We start from the raw sequence: 15233 nt of genomic DNA, 5'->3' as shown, positions 1-15233 counted from the left end.
AATTTATTTGAAATACAATTATGATCTAAAAGAAAGAGTCCATCTCCATGATCTTGTGGTAAATAATTAATTTCCAATCATTGTTCATCATTTATATATTGGATCATCTTATTACTTAGCTTCCATTCATTTATTTCTATAAGTATCTTTTTCGATCAGTTTTTTCTCCTCTTATTAAACCTTTTAAAACCATGTTAGAATCAAAATCTCCATTTGTTTGCAAGTCAGTGGCTCCTAATTTACCATACTTAACACTCAAATTTCAAGAGAGAAAAGAAGGAGGGGAAAAGAGAGGAGAAGAGAGAGGAGAAAGGATGGGGAGAAAGAAAGAGGAAGAAGAAAAAAAGAGGAAGAAGAAGGAAGGTGATGGGTGGTGGTGGGTGTTTTTTTTTTTTTATTTGTTGTTTATTGTTCTGTTAGTTGTATTTGAAACATGTATAAATAGTTGTTTTTTGGAAGTGTTTTTGGGAGTATATTACTGTAACATTGTGAAAATTTTCTAGAAAATGGGGAATCCAACCATGATTTTTATGTACAATAGCTGTAGTAGGGGTAATTTTTCTTCTTTCTAATTTTGCCCACTCCAAGCGCCATTTAATGGAATGGAATCTACTCCCTTCATTCCATTTATTTAGTCATATTTGGTGAATCCAATTTTTTAAGAGTAGTAGTTTGATTGTGATGTTTGTGCTTCTTTTTTCAATTTTACCCCTACAAATTCAAATTTTAAATTTGAATGGTAACATGTATATAATAAGAAAGAATGATTATATTGAAAAGAGACACTAAAATGTGTTTTGACTTTTCTAACATAACAATTATTTTGAAAAATCTTAAAAAATGAAAAGTATAACACTTTTAATGGGACAGAGGTAGTAAATGTTTTCAAGACAAGTATGACATGGATGGCCCGCAATCGTTTATTGTCTTTATGGATATTTGAATCTATCATGGAGCGCCAAGGACACACACACACACAATGTGCATGCTCCATGGTTGGGCGTGCAATTGACGCACATTACGAGTTGATGTTTTGATTTTGAAAATTCAAGCACACAATAAATAATTAATAGTAACAACAAAAGGTAGAACTTGAAAATCAAAGCAGAAGTTTTTGCTATATTGGATAAGTGACAAATATTTTTGGACAAACAAAAAATGAAAGCATGACACTTTCAATGACACTGTAGGGTATAATTTAATTTCACAATTTGTGTTAAATGTATCTATGTACTTTGCCTCATTTGGCTGTTAACCCTAAATTATGCCTCTTTTTTGAAGATAATCAAATTAAAGGAGAATTAAATCCATGCCCTTCCATACAAAATCCATACCTTGTACACTTATTAGCCATTTATGTCCTTAGGTTTTAAGTTTATTTTATGATTCTTGTAGTTTCAAGAAGCATATATTTTTATAATAAAAATAGGAAAAATAAATGACTACAATGAAAAAGAAAATATATTAAAAAATTGTACAAGGGTTTAGGAATGTTTACCAATTTAAAATTTAATATACTAATCCAAAATTTTCAATTACTAATAAGCATGTAAATAGAAACGTTCATGTGTTTCAATTCCATAAAATTAAAATCAAGCAAGTTCCAAGGTGAAATATGCAATCACATTGATTTCATACTAATATTTACCATTTGGTTACATGCAAGTTTTAAAGAAAGTTTAATAAAAGAAAGATAGTAGGTCATAAGAGGGAAGAAAAAAATTAAAACAACTTTAGAACAACATAAATGTTGGAATGAGAGAAACAAGAAAAGAAATTTCTATATACGACTTAAATAAAGAATTGTGTATGAAATTTTTCTGTAGAAATGATATTACTATTCCCTCTAGAAAGATAATTAAATACTATAAAAAGTGTTGATCTAATGTACAAAAGTTAAGGCCATACAATTGTTTAATAAGTGTGTAGTGTGTGAATTTAATGTGTAGAAGTGTGGATTTAACCCCTCCCATCAAATTAATAAGATGAAACAATAGACTAAAACTCGTTGACATTCACTAATGCACAACTTGATTTTATCCCTTGCGGTCAAAATGAAATGAAAATACGGTGTTCACCTAAAGCCAACGCTAGACTTGGGCCAATTCCATAAGTTGATTGCGAGTCTTAAATCTTGTTTCCCAAATTTTTGTTGTTGAAGCATTCTTAGATCAGGTTCAAATTATCAAGCCCAGCTTTGTCAAGTCCACCGTGTCCGTCCAAATATTCCCCCGAGAATTGGAAATTGTTGACTGATGTTCCTCGTATTGTTTGTCTCTGTTGCTGAAACGTTCTTAGATCAGGTCCAAAAGTCTCAAGCCCAGCCTGCAGCCTTGACATTTCCACCTTGTATGGTCCACTAATTGCCCTGGGAATTAAATCTTTTTAGGCAAAGTTTTCCACCTTTTATTAGTACCAGCGGAAAAGGCGCACTCATGTATTTGCAAATTAAAAGAAAAGAAATTCAACAAGATATAAATGACATATTGAATGACTTATTGGCTTGTAAATATGAGTCCTATTATTATTATTTTCTTGTGGAAGATAGTAATCACTAGCGATTATTAGATATTTTATTGAATAAATCTTATATATACCGACAGTGTACATGCTATCACTAGTAGATCCATGACTTATGTGCAAAAGTTGAATTGCAAATTTAAATTTTGTATAATTATCATTCATCCAACCCAACGCTGACAGCGTATAACGAAAGAAAGATTAATCCTATTTTATTGGGCCTACAAATCTGAAGTGGGGAAATGGTTCTTTTCTGTCTTTTGCTACGAGGGACTAAGAGGAAGCACAAAAGGTGACAAAAAAGAGATAAACAGCATTCCTCCTCTTCCCACTTTGTTGCCTATTCTCCGTTACAAAACAATGTAATTGGTCTTTCACGTTTCTTAGAATTAAATTCAACCCTTCATATTTTTAATTTCTTAAAAAAAAATTAGAGAATAATAATAATAGATCGATTGTAGAGCTTGTTAAATATTCATGCATTAATTGGTCACAAGCGACAAAATTACTTCTCTAAAACTCGAATATATGTGCAGGGGGTGTAAAGTTTCTTCAATTGGAAAAGGGCTCTTGCTTTATATCTGATCCATAGATGGGATTCTTCATCACTGGGACATGGAGTTGCAGTGTTTAGTGACTTTAGTCCATCATTTCACTAGAAACAACTTTTGTGCAAGGACGGACTTAAGGGGACAGAGAGAGGCATCTCCCCAATACAAATTTATGTTTTTCTCCCCTAATATTATGAAGGTTTTCAATAATATCATTTATAAGTAGAATTGTTTGCCTCATCAAAAATTTTATATACTTTCATGTCAACTCCAAAGTACATATGAGTGTGAAATTCGCCTTCTCAAAGGAAGTCTTTTTGTCATTGCTTTTGTGGAAAGGTCCTAACCTCTATTTTTTTTTTTTTTTCAAATAAAGGGAAGGAGATTTGAAATTTGAATAATTCTTAATGAAGGACGAAAATATGAATATATATTACAGTTTCGCCTTCAACTATTTTCTTATATGAATGTTGATTTAAACATTACACACATAACACATGTTACATATTTAACCGTACAATTAGAGTAGATTATTTAATATTACAATTTGGTGATTTTATTTAATGGTAACTTTGAATTTTGGTTTTGGTTTAACCAATTAAGTAAAATAAAATATTTTATTTAAAACATATTTTTATTCTTATACTTAAAGTTGTATAGGCTTGTTTTGCAACTTATCATGGATAAAATTTATATTATTTAAATTACATTTCTAAATGTTTTTCTATAATTAATTGTGTATTTTAGTTCATAAATATGCGTAAATATGTATACTTGTATGTTCATAACTATGCACACAGATGCATAGAAGACCAATTTTAGTAATTCATCCACTATGGAAATAGATTAAATTTTGTTAACTGATTATTCAAATATACTGCAAATTAATAAGTTTGACTAAAAAACTTTCTTAGATTTATGTGACGCTATGGATTTACTATGGACGTCAATACTGATAGGTTAGTTGGATTTGATATTTCAAGGGCATCAGTTCTGATACTTTTCGAATTTATGTGATTAATATCAAAATATTTTACAATTTTTCTGAATTAAATTATTCTATTATTAATGATTTTGAAGCCCAATATTATTCATCTAAAGGTTTAAAAAAATGAGAAATATGATGATTAAAATTTTTTTAACTCCACGAACCCCAAGGAAAACATAATTAAGGTTACATGTATCTTGAAGGCTGTAAGGCCAAAAATTGATGCAGCTTTCGAGAGCATGAAGATGGTGATGCATAGTATCTCTCCACTATTCAAAATCATTTCCAGTTAGAGAAGGAGAACTTGTGTACATTCTATACCCCTCTTTTCCAGTTTTAGCAGAATTCTTGCAGAAGATAGCTTTTTCGTCAATGGACATACCAAAGAACTCTTTGCCCATATTTATAGCTTCAATCATTAATTCCCTTGGTACTCCATGGTTGATCACCTATTTCACAGATGCCATACAACCCAATTCATACTTATAATTCCTAATTTTTTTCAAAATAGTATACTACATACTACCAAAAAATTAAAAATTTTTTTTGTTGATAAAAAAACCCGCAGCCGCTATCCAAGAGTGTGCACTGGGTAAACCCCCGCCAATTATACGGAGAGGTAAGATGCATTACGCAAGCCTATGCAATAGACAGATGTTCCAGGAGAGATTCAAACTCGAGTTGGTAAGAAGACATGACTGAAATAGCCCAAATTCTTGACTTGCTTTGCTTTCATAATTTGTTGTAATAAATCAGTACGCTCATTTGCATTCCAAGATCAATTACTGGTATTTCATTGCTTATTGGAATAGGAAAAGCCCCTGGCCTTTCTTCTGCAGGGGCAACATATTTAGCAGGCAAGGATCCCGCGGTGGAAGACCAACTTGAGGCAGGTGATGCCATAATTTTTGTGGTTCACCGTCCAGAAACACAGAGTACAAATGTAGCTTGTGCATGTAGGTAAGGACTATACCTGGCAATTGGGCGTGTTGGGCGGGTTAATATTAGGTTTTTATTTAAATGGGTTATACCCAATCCGTTCAACTTTAGATTGGATTGATTTTGGATTGGGTCATATTGGGTTGTCTCAAACCCATGACCCAAATATGACCCAACATATTAATTAATACATTTTAATACATAAACTTTTTCACATACATTTTAACACACAAAAAAAAAATTTCACACATATAAACACATTTTCACATACATAAATGTATTTTCATGCACACAAACACACACTCACTTCTTATACTAAAAAAATTTAAAAAATCAGGAATCTTGTGATTACTTAAGATTATAACACTTGATCGAGAAAAGTAATACTACTACTATATCTGTTTGTAGCATATAATAAAAGTAAAAATTAATCTTTCCTACACTGATAGTGTATGCACTATCAACGTTGGATGAATGACAACTGTGTAAAATTTGAATTTGAAATTCCAGATTGTTTTGAGTCTAGCAAATAATTGACAACCAATTAATTAAGGTGCACTTTGCAACTAGCAGAAGCAGAAGCTGGCTTTCCTTAATTCATTGGACTCTAATGATTATAAGTATAATAACATTATTAGCATCAACAATTAGAGTACTCTTGAAACGAAAATTTCGGCTTGCAAAGTTTGTGCATTAGATATCAAGACCAAAAATTCTGTATCAGTCAGAATAGCTAGATTCGAAGAAAATGCTTTTGGACTACGTATGTGAAACGGTGTTCTAGTATTAGTATTAGGTATTCTCTTTATTTGAGCCCTGTTCAACATATAGAGTCCATGTGCCTTGTAATAAGTAAATGCTCGTGTTCTAGAATGATTGTATTAATCACGACTTATAAATCAGTTTTAAGAGTTAAATGCCTTTTAACAAATTGTCAATTTAGTACTTAAAATTTATGTTAGAATTTGTTTCACTATCTGCGGATCAATTGTAATTTTTTGTTAAACAGCAATCAAAAAGTATTGTGGATTTTTTTTTAAAAAAAATTATCAGGGGAGAAAAAGAAGAGAGGGAAAGAACTGAATAATTATCTTCAGACCAATAAATCGGGTGGAGACATGATTTAAAAGAAAATAAAGATGGTGGCTGTCAATTGTCATCCTGGTCATCTTGGGCACTTTTTTCTTTTAAATAAAAGTTAAAAAAAATTGATTGAAAATATATATATATATAAGAATTTTGAATACAAATTAATCAATGCATTATTAATACATGTCCAAATACAAATAGTTGAGGATATGCGTATTGAATATTGTATTTATTATTTTGAATTACTTTTAAACAAGTTGGGTATTGGATATCCAAATAAAAAATTCAACCCGTCCGATGAATAAGTTGGATTGTTCTTACTCAATCCAACAAAACTCATAACCCAATTGACCCAATCCATCCTTTAAAATTAATGGACGGATCGTTGGGTGTTGGGCTTTTTCGCCGACTCTAGTAAGGACCCTTAATATAGCAGTCAGTGGTGAGGCAAATTCTAGCGCGGACCATGCTTTACGCGGCATCATTTGTCACTTATTAAGATGTGATGTGGTGTGAACTCATGGATTATTTGAGTCATAATTGAAGTCACGTCAATTTTTTTTTAGTGTACTTGTTGGCATTACCTGATGTCATATTTTACAGTGTACAATGGTGTGAACTCATAGATAATACGAGTTATTAATGAAACCATGTCATTTTTTCTGAAGTGGCGTGAACTCATAAATTGTGTCAGTTATAAATAAAGTCATGTCATTTTTTCTGAAATGGTGTGAACTCGTGAATCATGCAAGTCATAAATAAATAAACCATCGAGCTTGGCCACCACCTCTCCTGGTGAGGTGGGAGGTCAGGGGTTAAACCCTTGCCTTCCACCAAATTGTCTGCTCTTTATGGACAATTCGGTTGGTTTCAGCAAGTCTCCTTAAAAGTTGATGTCCAGTATCGGTAAGGGTTCGAGTCCTGTGGTTATCGTGTTCGGGGGATAGGGCCTCTCCTTCCAGGCCGGAGTGGGATTAGTCGGATCTCGTAAGAATTAACCCGGACACCCACTCCGTCAGAAAAAAAAAAAAAAAATGTAAGTCATAAATAAAACCATTCTGCTTATTGACAATATTTGACATCTGATATCACTTTTCACAGTGTAAACTGGTGCGAACTCATAGATAAAGTGAGACATAGATGAAGCTATGTGAGTCAAATTATTTTTCCTTTTTTTTTCCCTCTCTTTTTGTCTTGTACTCTCTCTCTCTCTCTCTCTCTCATTTTTTTTCTTTTTATTTTTCCGCGGTTCTTCTTTATCATTTATTAGTCACTATATCGCTATTATCAACTGATCACAAACAAGCTCTTAAGTTCGATATTCATAGCTAAGTATTTTTAATTTCTAGGTTATACATGTTTTGTAATACAAGAAACTAACTATAACCAACTAGGGGTGGGCAAAAAACCCGTCATATCCGATCCGATCCGATCCGAAAATTAGGATATCCGATTTTTATTATTTGATCGGGTCAAAAAAGGGTCGGGTATCCGCTAAGATGCGGTGCGGGTTAGGGTCACATAATTAAAAACCCGCGGGTACCTGATCCGCCCAGCATATATATATTTTTTTATTTTTATTTTTATTTTTATACACACACTATAAAATAATAAGTTAGAACTAAATAAGTAATTTTATTGAACAAATAGCATTACAAATATGAGAAACTATAGTTTATTTACAAGATTCATTTGTAAAGGTTATGATCTTATATTTTATAGAAAAAAGTTTAATTAATGTGGAACATATATATTAAAAATTGTGCTACTTATTTCAAACTTTTATTGATTTTGAATTTTTTAATTTTTTTCCCTTTATCTTATATTCTCTTCATATGTTTGTTTCTTGGTGGGAAACCTTTTTTTAGAAAAAAAAATTATTAAATTTAGATGAATGTGTAAAATATAAAATTAAATTGGTATAAATCATTTTTTAAAAAAAATTAAATGATAAACGGGGCGGGACGGGTACCCGCTGATCCGATCCTATCTCAACGGGTACCTTATAACGGGTACCCGCTGATATTCAGGGCGGGTAAGGGTCAGAAAATGGCTGACCCGCAAGGTGCGGGTCGGGTCAGCCAAATGGTGGCGGGTACCCACCCCTATAACCAACAACTAAATTACCACCGGAGTTTGTAGTTGACATTAACAATTAAAATAATTAACAAAAGCAAAAAACTTACAGCACAATAAATAATGACCAGAGAAAATTAAGAAAACCAAACTTTTAGTGCTACAATATGAAATCACTTTTTTGATATGAAATTAGTTGGTAGAATATCAATTCTTATGAATTTTGGTATTTTATCTTCCTTTTTTTTTTTTTGCCTGCATAAATTTTAGAATAGTACGAATTATTTAATATGAAGTTGGCACTGGAGGAGAAAGAAATCCGGAGGGAGGAAGCTAAGTGCAACTAACTGTTAGAACAACCATTGTTTTTATCAGATTTTTTTCTTCTAGATTTTCTTTGCCTAAACAATTATTAGAATAGCAAGGATAATTTGATATATTGTTGCCATAAAAAGACTAAATAAGCAGATGGTCTAAGTGCAAAAAAATTTGCTAAAATAGCCATTCTATTGCAGCGATTTTGGTTTTTCTCTTCCGTATGCTTTTGCCTAAATAATTGTTAAACTAAAAAAGGTGGTTTGTCAATCCAAACATTTTTAGGTGATTACGGATCCCATCTCACTGATAAAGAAGGTATGTGACATTTCTGAAAGTTGAAGGTTTTTAAATAGTTATAGCCCAAACCTCAGGGGAGGTTTTCAAAATTATCCCTATCCATAAATATATTGATTAATTGAATTCATGCCTGAAGTTCAGTTGATATGAAATCAGATACATAAAGACTGCACAGATAATGTTTTTTTAAGTACAACAAAGTAAGATAGTTTTTCTATTCCAAGAAGCAGAAAGCTATATAGATTAAAACTCACAAGGCAACAGTAGTATCATTTGCTGGCTTGGCTTTTGATTTTGAAGTATTCAGCTGTCACTTCGCTGTCTGAGTTGTTGCCGAAAAGGACCTCAAGATTAGATACTCCTTCATATGGAATGCTCTGAATGCTGGGGGATCGCTTGGACTAACAAGTGACTTTACAGGTTCAATCAACCTATCAGAAGGACAATTGAAAAAGTTTACAAGTGATGTCCTAGAACAAGCTGAATTTGTAACCACTCGATGCACTGCGCTTCTTAGCTTTCCATTTGCTAATTACCTACAAAAGACTCATGATTCATATATAGTCTTATTTCGCAGATATTAGTAATGTAATTTGTATCATCATAAAAGTGTAGTTTTAAGTTAATTCTATGTCTTTACAGCTCCAATCATTTGTACATTTTTCCTTTAGTCTTTTCTCCTTTCATTTCTTACAGATGAATCAAGAAAATTGTCATCCGAGCTTTCCACCAGCTAGGAATAAAAGAGATTACTTGGATACAGATATAGGTCAGGAAACTTGTATATATACCTCCATTGAAAAACTTATAGGGATGCAAAAGCATTTGGAAGAGGTTCCACACCAATCCATTGGCCATCCTTAAATAGTTGCAGACCATAAATATCCTGCTGAATTATGGTTATGAGGTTAGCATCACGGTGTCCAGAAACTCCCAAGGCTGAGCTAGGATCTGGACATGCCGGGTAGTTGTGAATCATCAGGAGCAAATCATGGTAGTCATAATTTTCCTCGGTCAATCCTAGTCCTTCACAGATCATGTCCAGAATTCTGATACCCAGCTTTCTCACCTCAACTGTATATGGACCTATGGTCCCCCTGCAAAATTGAAAACTTAATCCATTTTGTCCAGAAAAATAAAGTAAAACCAGTTAAAATTGTCTGTAAATGAAAGGAGATAAAAGAAGCCAGGAAATGGCCTTCTTGATCAATATAACACATACATTTTCCTCATCTATAGAAGATAATGACTTACAAAACTGTATTTTTTAATATTAACAAAAATAGGATTTCTTGTCATGAAATATCTTATCTGGGCGAATATTCAACAGAAGAAAAGGATATCATGATTAATTGTGTACCGGTATCCTGCTGGCTTATCAGGAAAAATATTAGTCCATTTCTCAAGTGGATGGCAAGGGTGTTGCAGAGTATCCCTCCACAATCCGAAATCATGAGATCCATAATTTCCAGAACCTGTGTAAACTTTGCATCCCTTTCGCGAATCCTTAGCAGCAAAATTCTCCATTTCCTCAGCAGGCATGGAAAAGAATTCTTTTCCCACATTCACAGCATCAATCATCAACTTTTCCGACACTCCATGGTTGATCACCTGTTTCATAATCATACATCATACCAGTTAGGAAGGTTTCAAGTACAATCACAAGTTCACGTTTCGAAAATGTTAATGTCGGATAGAAACCTGAAAAAAGCCAAACTCTTGACTAGCTTTCATTATTTTCTGAATTATACTGGCTCGATCTCCCTCACTGAGATCAATCGCTGGTATGTCCTTGCTTACTGGAGCAAGCAATGCTCCTGGCCTTTTCTCTTCAGGTACAATGTATTTTTCCGGCAAGGAATCCGGGTCGGAAGACCAACTAGAAAGAAGGTTTGCCATGTTTTCTCTCAGAGAACAGTTACACACTTGCACTGATAAAGTTTGGTGGATCAGCAGGTCTTAAATAGCCAAAAATGCTTGTGCTTATCCAGCACCAGCCAAAAGAAAGTTCAACAATAGTCTTACCTACATGAACAACAAGGACCAAAAAACATTCATTACTTTCCTTGTAATCAATTAGAATAAGTCATCAAATTAATTGGTTTAGATTTAGATTACAAATTAACCACTTTGCATCTTTGCATAAATTTATGAGTCTTGCCAAAGGAAATCAGTTTGTGTATATTTAACAAACAAACATGATACACATCCTTGAAATTGGTCTCATTTTAAGTATTTTGCAGCAATCCCTATAAGTTTTCTCCAGTTGTATAGTTAAACTTGACATAGAGTACACTTGCTTTGAACATAGCTTCACTTACCGACTCCCCAAAAATAAAAAATAAAAAACAAAAAAAAGACATTAGTACAAGAGATGACAACATTACCTTACTCCAATTATATTATAAATTTCATGTTATCCTTAAAAATTTTATTATGAAGCTCAGTTTGACTTTCACCGATTCCTGCCTCGGTCTTAATTTGGAGTATACCTAAATTTTTTTTTAAAAAAAATCCTCTTTTCCTTTTGTCTTATCTTTGTGAGAAGATCAATTGTTTGTACACATATATGATTGCTATTCTTGACCATCTTGTGTCCTGTTATGAAGGACAACGTTATAATATATGGCTTTAGAAGAATTTTAACTTCTTTGATGTTGGCTGCTGGCCAATAGCCAACTTATACCTTTTTTTCGATTTATCATCATAACGTCTAGTCAACAATGATGTCAATGTTATACTATACAATTTTTTTTGAACCCAATATTGTTTAAAATCTCTACTTTGTAGGGTACGTTTTGAACAAGAATTTCAAAGTATAAATGACTGTTTTGCAATTTAATGGCTGCAAGCTTCATCTGTTCGCAATACACTATATTTTTAAATTGATCAGAACTCTCTCTGTTGTATTTGAGCCAATCAGGAAATTCATATGTTTCGTGCCTCGCATTGAGTTTTAGGAAATCTACTTTGCCTTCGTAATCTTGATAACTTCTTTAAGCTGAAGACTAGTATTGATTCAGCACTAGGTAATATGAGGTGGTGTAGATCAAAAGGTTAGAATTCTAAGCTCAGGGACTGATTTGTGTTCAAGGGAAAGATGCAGTTACTGCTAAAAACACATTCAAATATCAATTGAGTAACTCGAACTTATTTTCCACCAATTATATAGTTTTATACTGCACATTATACAATGCCAACGAGATCCAGCATTCTTTATAAATACAGTAGAGAATTTGTTTTAGTTGACAAGTTCTGCCGAAACTATAGCTTTAGGTAAATCATCAATATTCCAATAGGTTGGGGGGGGGGGGGGGGGGCATATAATCCAAGACAACATTATTTGTTGGTTTAGTTCTTGATTTTGAAATAGTCAACTGTTGGATTGGTGTCAGAATTCTTGCTCATTAGAACTTCCATATACTCTTTGAATAAGAACCTTCTGTATACCGGCGGATTGCTTGGACTGACAACTGATTTTGCAGGTTCAATAATCCTCTCAAACGGAAGATTAAAAAAGTTGGCAAATGATGTCCTAAAACGATCTGAATTTGTAACTACTCGATGAAAGGCGCTTTTTAGCTTTCCATTGCTGATTACCTGCGACAAAACATGAGGAAGACAGAGTCAAATTAATGTTCATATATAGCTTCTATTCGTCCAATTCTGTCCGATGAAAACCGTAGCTTCAGATTTCCATTTGCTAGTGTTTTTTCAAATCCAGTCATTCTTCTCAGGATAAGGATATGTAGGACTAAATCAATTCATCAGTTGGACAAACTTGGAGAATCATACTTTCATGAAATTTTACAGGATAATTTCCAACAGGCATCTCTTGAATATTATTATTGTTTAATTGTCCCCTTTAACTTTTACTTGCTCAAGTATCAAGAACAATAACTCTCAAAGTGAATAATACCTTGGGCTAGCATTTTTAGATGCTGAAGACAAACAATCAAACAGTTCTAATAAAGGTCCTCAATTAGTTGGGAAAATGGGCAAGAAATCCATATATGCGTATTCTTTTGCAATAAAGATGGAGGTATACCTCAAGGGCGAAACCTATATTTATCACGAATGCATTTGGAAGAGGCTCAGCCCCAAGCCACTCGCCATCCTTGAATAGTTGTAGCCCATAAACATCTTGCTGAAGGAAAGTTATTAGGTTCCCATCATAGTGTCCAGCTGCTCCCAAAGCTGAACTGGGATCTGGGCATTCTGGATAATTGTGGATCATCAAGAATAAGTCATAATTATCAAAGTTATCCTCAGTAAATCCTAATCCTTCGTAGATCAGTTCCAGAACTCTCTTGCCCAATTCTCTCACTTCAACTATATATGGTACCATAACCTCTCTGCAGAATAAAACTTTCTTATTCAGCCAAAGAAATTTAGAAATTACATATTAGTGTTTTTACAGAGACAAAGAAGTTAGATGGAATAAAATGACCTTCTACAAAAAAATTAAGAAACAACTCTGATTTAGTTTTTAAAAAAAAAAAAAAGCGAGGGCATATAACTGTAACAAAGATTCTATAATAATTTTTGCAAAAACTCGAGAATCAGATGAACTACAGGAAACAAGGATTGTACATATATACCGGTATCTTGCTGGCTTATCAGGCCAAGATTTGATGCAACTCTCAAGAGGATGACACGGATGTAGCAAAGAGTCTTTCCAGTAGTCGAAATCTTGGGTGCTATATTTTCCAGCACCTGTATAAAGCTCCCATCCATTTTGTGTATCACCAGCGCTAGCAGTCAGCTTCATTTTCTCCTCAACAGCTATGGAAAAGAATTCTTTCCCCACGTCCATAGCATCAATCATCAACTTCTCTGTTACTCCATGGTTGATCACCTGTTTCATTATATTCATAATACGTAAATTCAATTAAGTTCAACTTCTGAAAACATCATTTTGCAAATACGTATATACAATACATACACACATAGACACACACACACACACATGTCGAATGTGACCGTGTACCTGGAATAATCCGAATTCTTGACTAGCTTTTATGATTTTCTGAACTACAGCAGCTCGATCTGCTTCACCTAGATCAATTACTGGTATATCCCTGCTTATTGGAGCAAGCTTTCCTGGCCTTTTGTCCTCTGGCACAGCATAACTTTCAGGCAAGGATTTAAGATTGGAAGACCAACTTGAAAGTAGGGATGCCATGTTTTTCCTCTCAACGAAACTTAATTTGGCAAACTACGTTTTGGTGATGCATGTCATGGATTAAGACTGTCTTATGTAGCCAAAAAACAACTTGACTGTTTCCCAGTTATTTGTCAGCAAGGAAAAAAAATTATCAGTCAACAGACCAATGAGCTTGATATATATGACTAAAGATAATGATGAATTAATCACCAATGGCGGATAAATCCAGTTAATAAGTTACTTATCTACATGTTAAACATTCTCATATTCTTCACATATTAATAGGATATTAATTTGTATTCACATTTATCTAGAACTAAAATTAAAAAAATGGGGACTTGGATTGGCAATACTATCATTTCATTCCATATTATTGGATTGTTCCCATTAATGAATTTTCTAGTAATATTTTCTTGCAGTTCCCTTTATTGTTATCTTTTGGAAGAAATTATGTTCATCAGTTAAACATCCTAGACTCCCAAACATTGAGTACAAGGGAGACAGTGAATTAACTTTTATCAACAATGCTACTACTATGAAATTAAAATTCTGGCCCAAAAAAAAAATTAATATTGCTTTTGCTAATTAATTTCTCTCATATCATTTTATGTTATTTAGCGATTGCCTTCAGTCAACTTACATGTATTTTTTTTTTTATAAATTGTGTTTTCTCCAAATATTATACTCCCCAAGTAGCCGTTTTGTTTGACACGTATAAATTATATCTAGTCGCTATTAATTTAAGTACTATAATGCATATATAATGCAATGACACTGGTTTCTTCCACAGCATTGCCAAAATTTTCATTTATTCCATTCTTAATTTTATTTTTTTTCGGACAACGATAACATTTATATAATCTAATCTATCATCTTCTACCGGGAGAGAGAACCATCTGACTAGACCCAAAGGATGTTCTAACATATCCTTTGAATTTTTTTCATTGTAAGCAGAGTTCGAATCCCAACCTACTTTTTGGTAGCTACTGAGCTAAAACTCAGCGGTTTAATTCTATTTCTTAATTAATAAGGCTGGTGTCACATACATTTTTTCCTCATAAAACCCGCCAGTATACTCGCCGGGTTGACCCCAAAGGCCGAATTCTACGGTAGAGAATGCTGCAATAATAATTGGGACGTGAAAAACATTTTAGAGTAGCGGAAAAGAAAAGGCTTGCGGATTGAGCTGGGCATGGCTAGACCTTGAATTCTTATATTCTTTTCTCTAATATTTGCCCTGCATGCCAGGGAAGACCGAAGGCTGCCAGGTAACAACTGAAAATACACT

At 33.3% G+C, this 15233-nt stretch overlaps 3 protein-coding genes across 3 annotated transcripts; all 3 read right to left on the bottom strand.

Moving 5' to 3' along the window:
• Positions 1-4328: 4328 nt before the first annotated feature.
• On the bottom strand, positions 4329-4962 carry LOC140005670 (hyoscyamine 6-dioxygenase-like). Its single transcript, XM_072046698.1, has 2 exons — positions 4819-4962; positions 4329-4508 (listed from the first exon to the last, which is right to left on the bottom strand). The coding sequence occupies exons 1-2, from the start codon at positions 4960-4962 to the stop codon at positions 4329-4331; spliced, it is 324 nt and encodes a 107-aa protein (XP_071902799.1).
• Positions 4963-9583: 4621 nt separating this feature from the next.
• LOC140003960 (hyoscyamine 6-dioxygenase-like) lies at positions 9584-10711 on the bottom strand. The gene is made up of 3 exons (XM_072046687.1): positions 10480-10711; positions 10139-10389; positions 9584-9875 (listed from the first exon to the last, which is right to left on the bottom strand). Exons 1-3 carry the CDS (start codon positions 10675-10677, stop codon positions 9584-9586), a joined length of 741 nt encoding a protein of 246 aa, XP_071902788.1. The 5' UTR covers positions 10678-10711.
• Positions 10712-11983: 1272 nt separating this feature from the next.
• LOC113740747 (hyoscyamine 6-dioxygenase-like) lies at positions 11984-13988 on the bottom strand. The gene is made up of 4 exons (XM_072048737.1): positions 13769-13988; positions 13380-13636; positions 12827-13133; positions 11984-12378 (listed from the first exon to the last, which is right to left on the bottom strand). The coding sequence occupies exons 1-4, from the start codon at positions 13961-13963 to the stop codon at positions 12130-12132; spliced, it is 1008 nt and encodes a 335-aa protein (XP_071904838.1). The 5' UTR covers positions 13964-13988; the 3' UTR covers positions 11984-12129.
• Between the last annotated feature and the right edge of the window lie 1245 nt (positions 13989-15233).

The sequence above is a fragment of the Coffea arabica genome, chromosome 1c (genome assembly GCF_036785885.1).
Source record: "Coffea arabica cultivar ET-39 chromosome 1c, Coffea Arabica ET-39 HiFi, whole genome shotgun sequence".
Taxonomy (NCBI): domain Eukaryota; kingdom Viridiplantae; phylum Streptophyta; class Magnoliopsida; order Gentianales; family Rubiaceae; genus Coffea; species Coffea arabica.
Note: the sequence above shows the minus strand (reverse complement) of the source record. Positions and strands in the feature narration are given on the sequence as shown.

What these genes read in the sequence shown, in the direction of transcription:
- LOC140005670 (XM_072046698.1), bottom strand. Translation starts at nt 4,962, where the DNA reads ATGGCATCACCTGCCTCAAGTTGGTCTTCCACCGCGGGATCCTTGCCT. An exon ending in ATCTTGGAATGCAAATGAGC is followed by an intron (nt 4,509 to 4,818) that starts GTACTGATTTAT and finishes TCTGTGAAATAG; the next exon opens with GTGATCAACCATGGAGTACC.
- LOC140003960 (XM_072046687.1), bottom strand. Translation starts at nt 10,677, where the DNA reads ATGGCAAACCTTCTTTCTAGTTGGTCTTCCGACCCGGATTCCTTGCCG. An exon ending in AAGAGTTTGGCTTTTTTCAG is followed by an intron (nt 10,390 to 10,479) that starts GTTTCTATCCGA and finishes ATTATGAAACAG; the next exon opens with GTGATCAACCATGGAGTGTC. An exon ending in GATAAGCCAGCAGGATACCG is followed by an intron (nt 9,876 to 10,138) that starts GTACACAATTAA and finishes TCAATTTTGCAG; the next exon opens with GGGGACCATAGGTCCATATA.
- LOC113740747 (XM_072048737.1), bottom strand. Translation starts at nt 13,963, where the DNA reads ATGGCATCCCTACTTTCAAGTTGGTCTTCCAATCTTAAATCCTTGCCT. An exon ending in AAGAATTCGGATTATTCCAG is followed by an intron (nt 13,637 to 13,768) that starts GTACACGGTCAC and finishes ATAATGAAACAG; the next exon opens with GTGATCAACCATGGAGTAAC. An exon ending in ATATAGGTTTCGCCCTTGAG is followed by an intron (nt 12,379 to 12,826) that starts GTATACCTCCAT and finishes GTTTTGTCGCAG; the next exon opens with GTAATCAGCAATGGAAAGCT.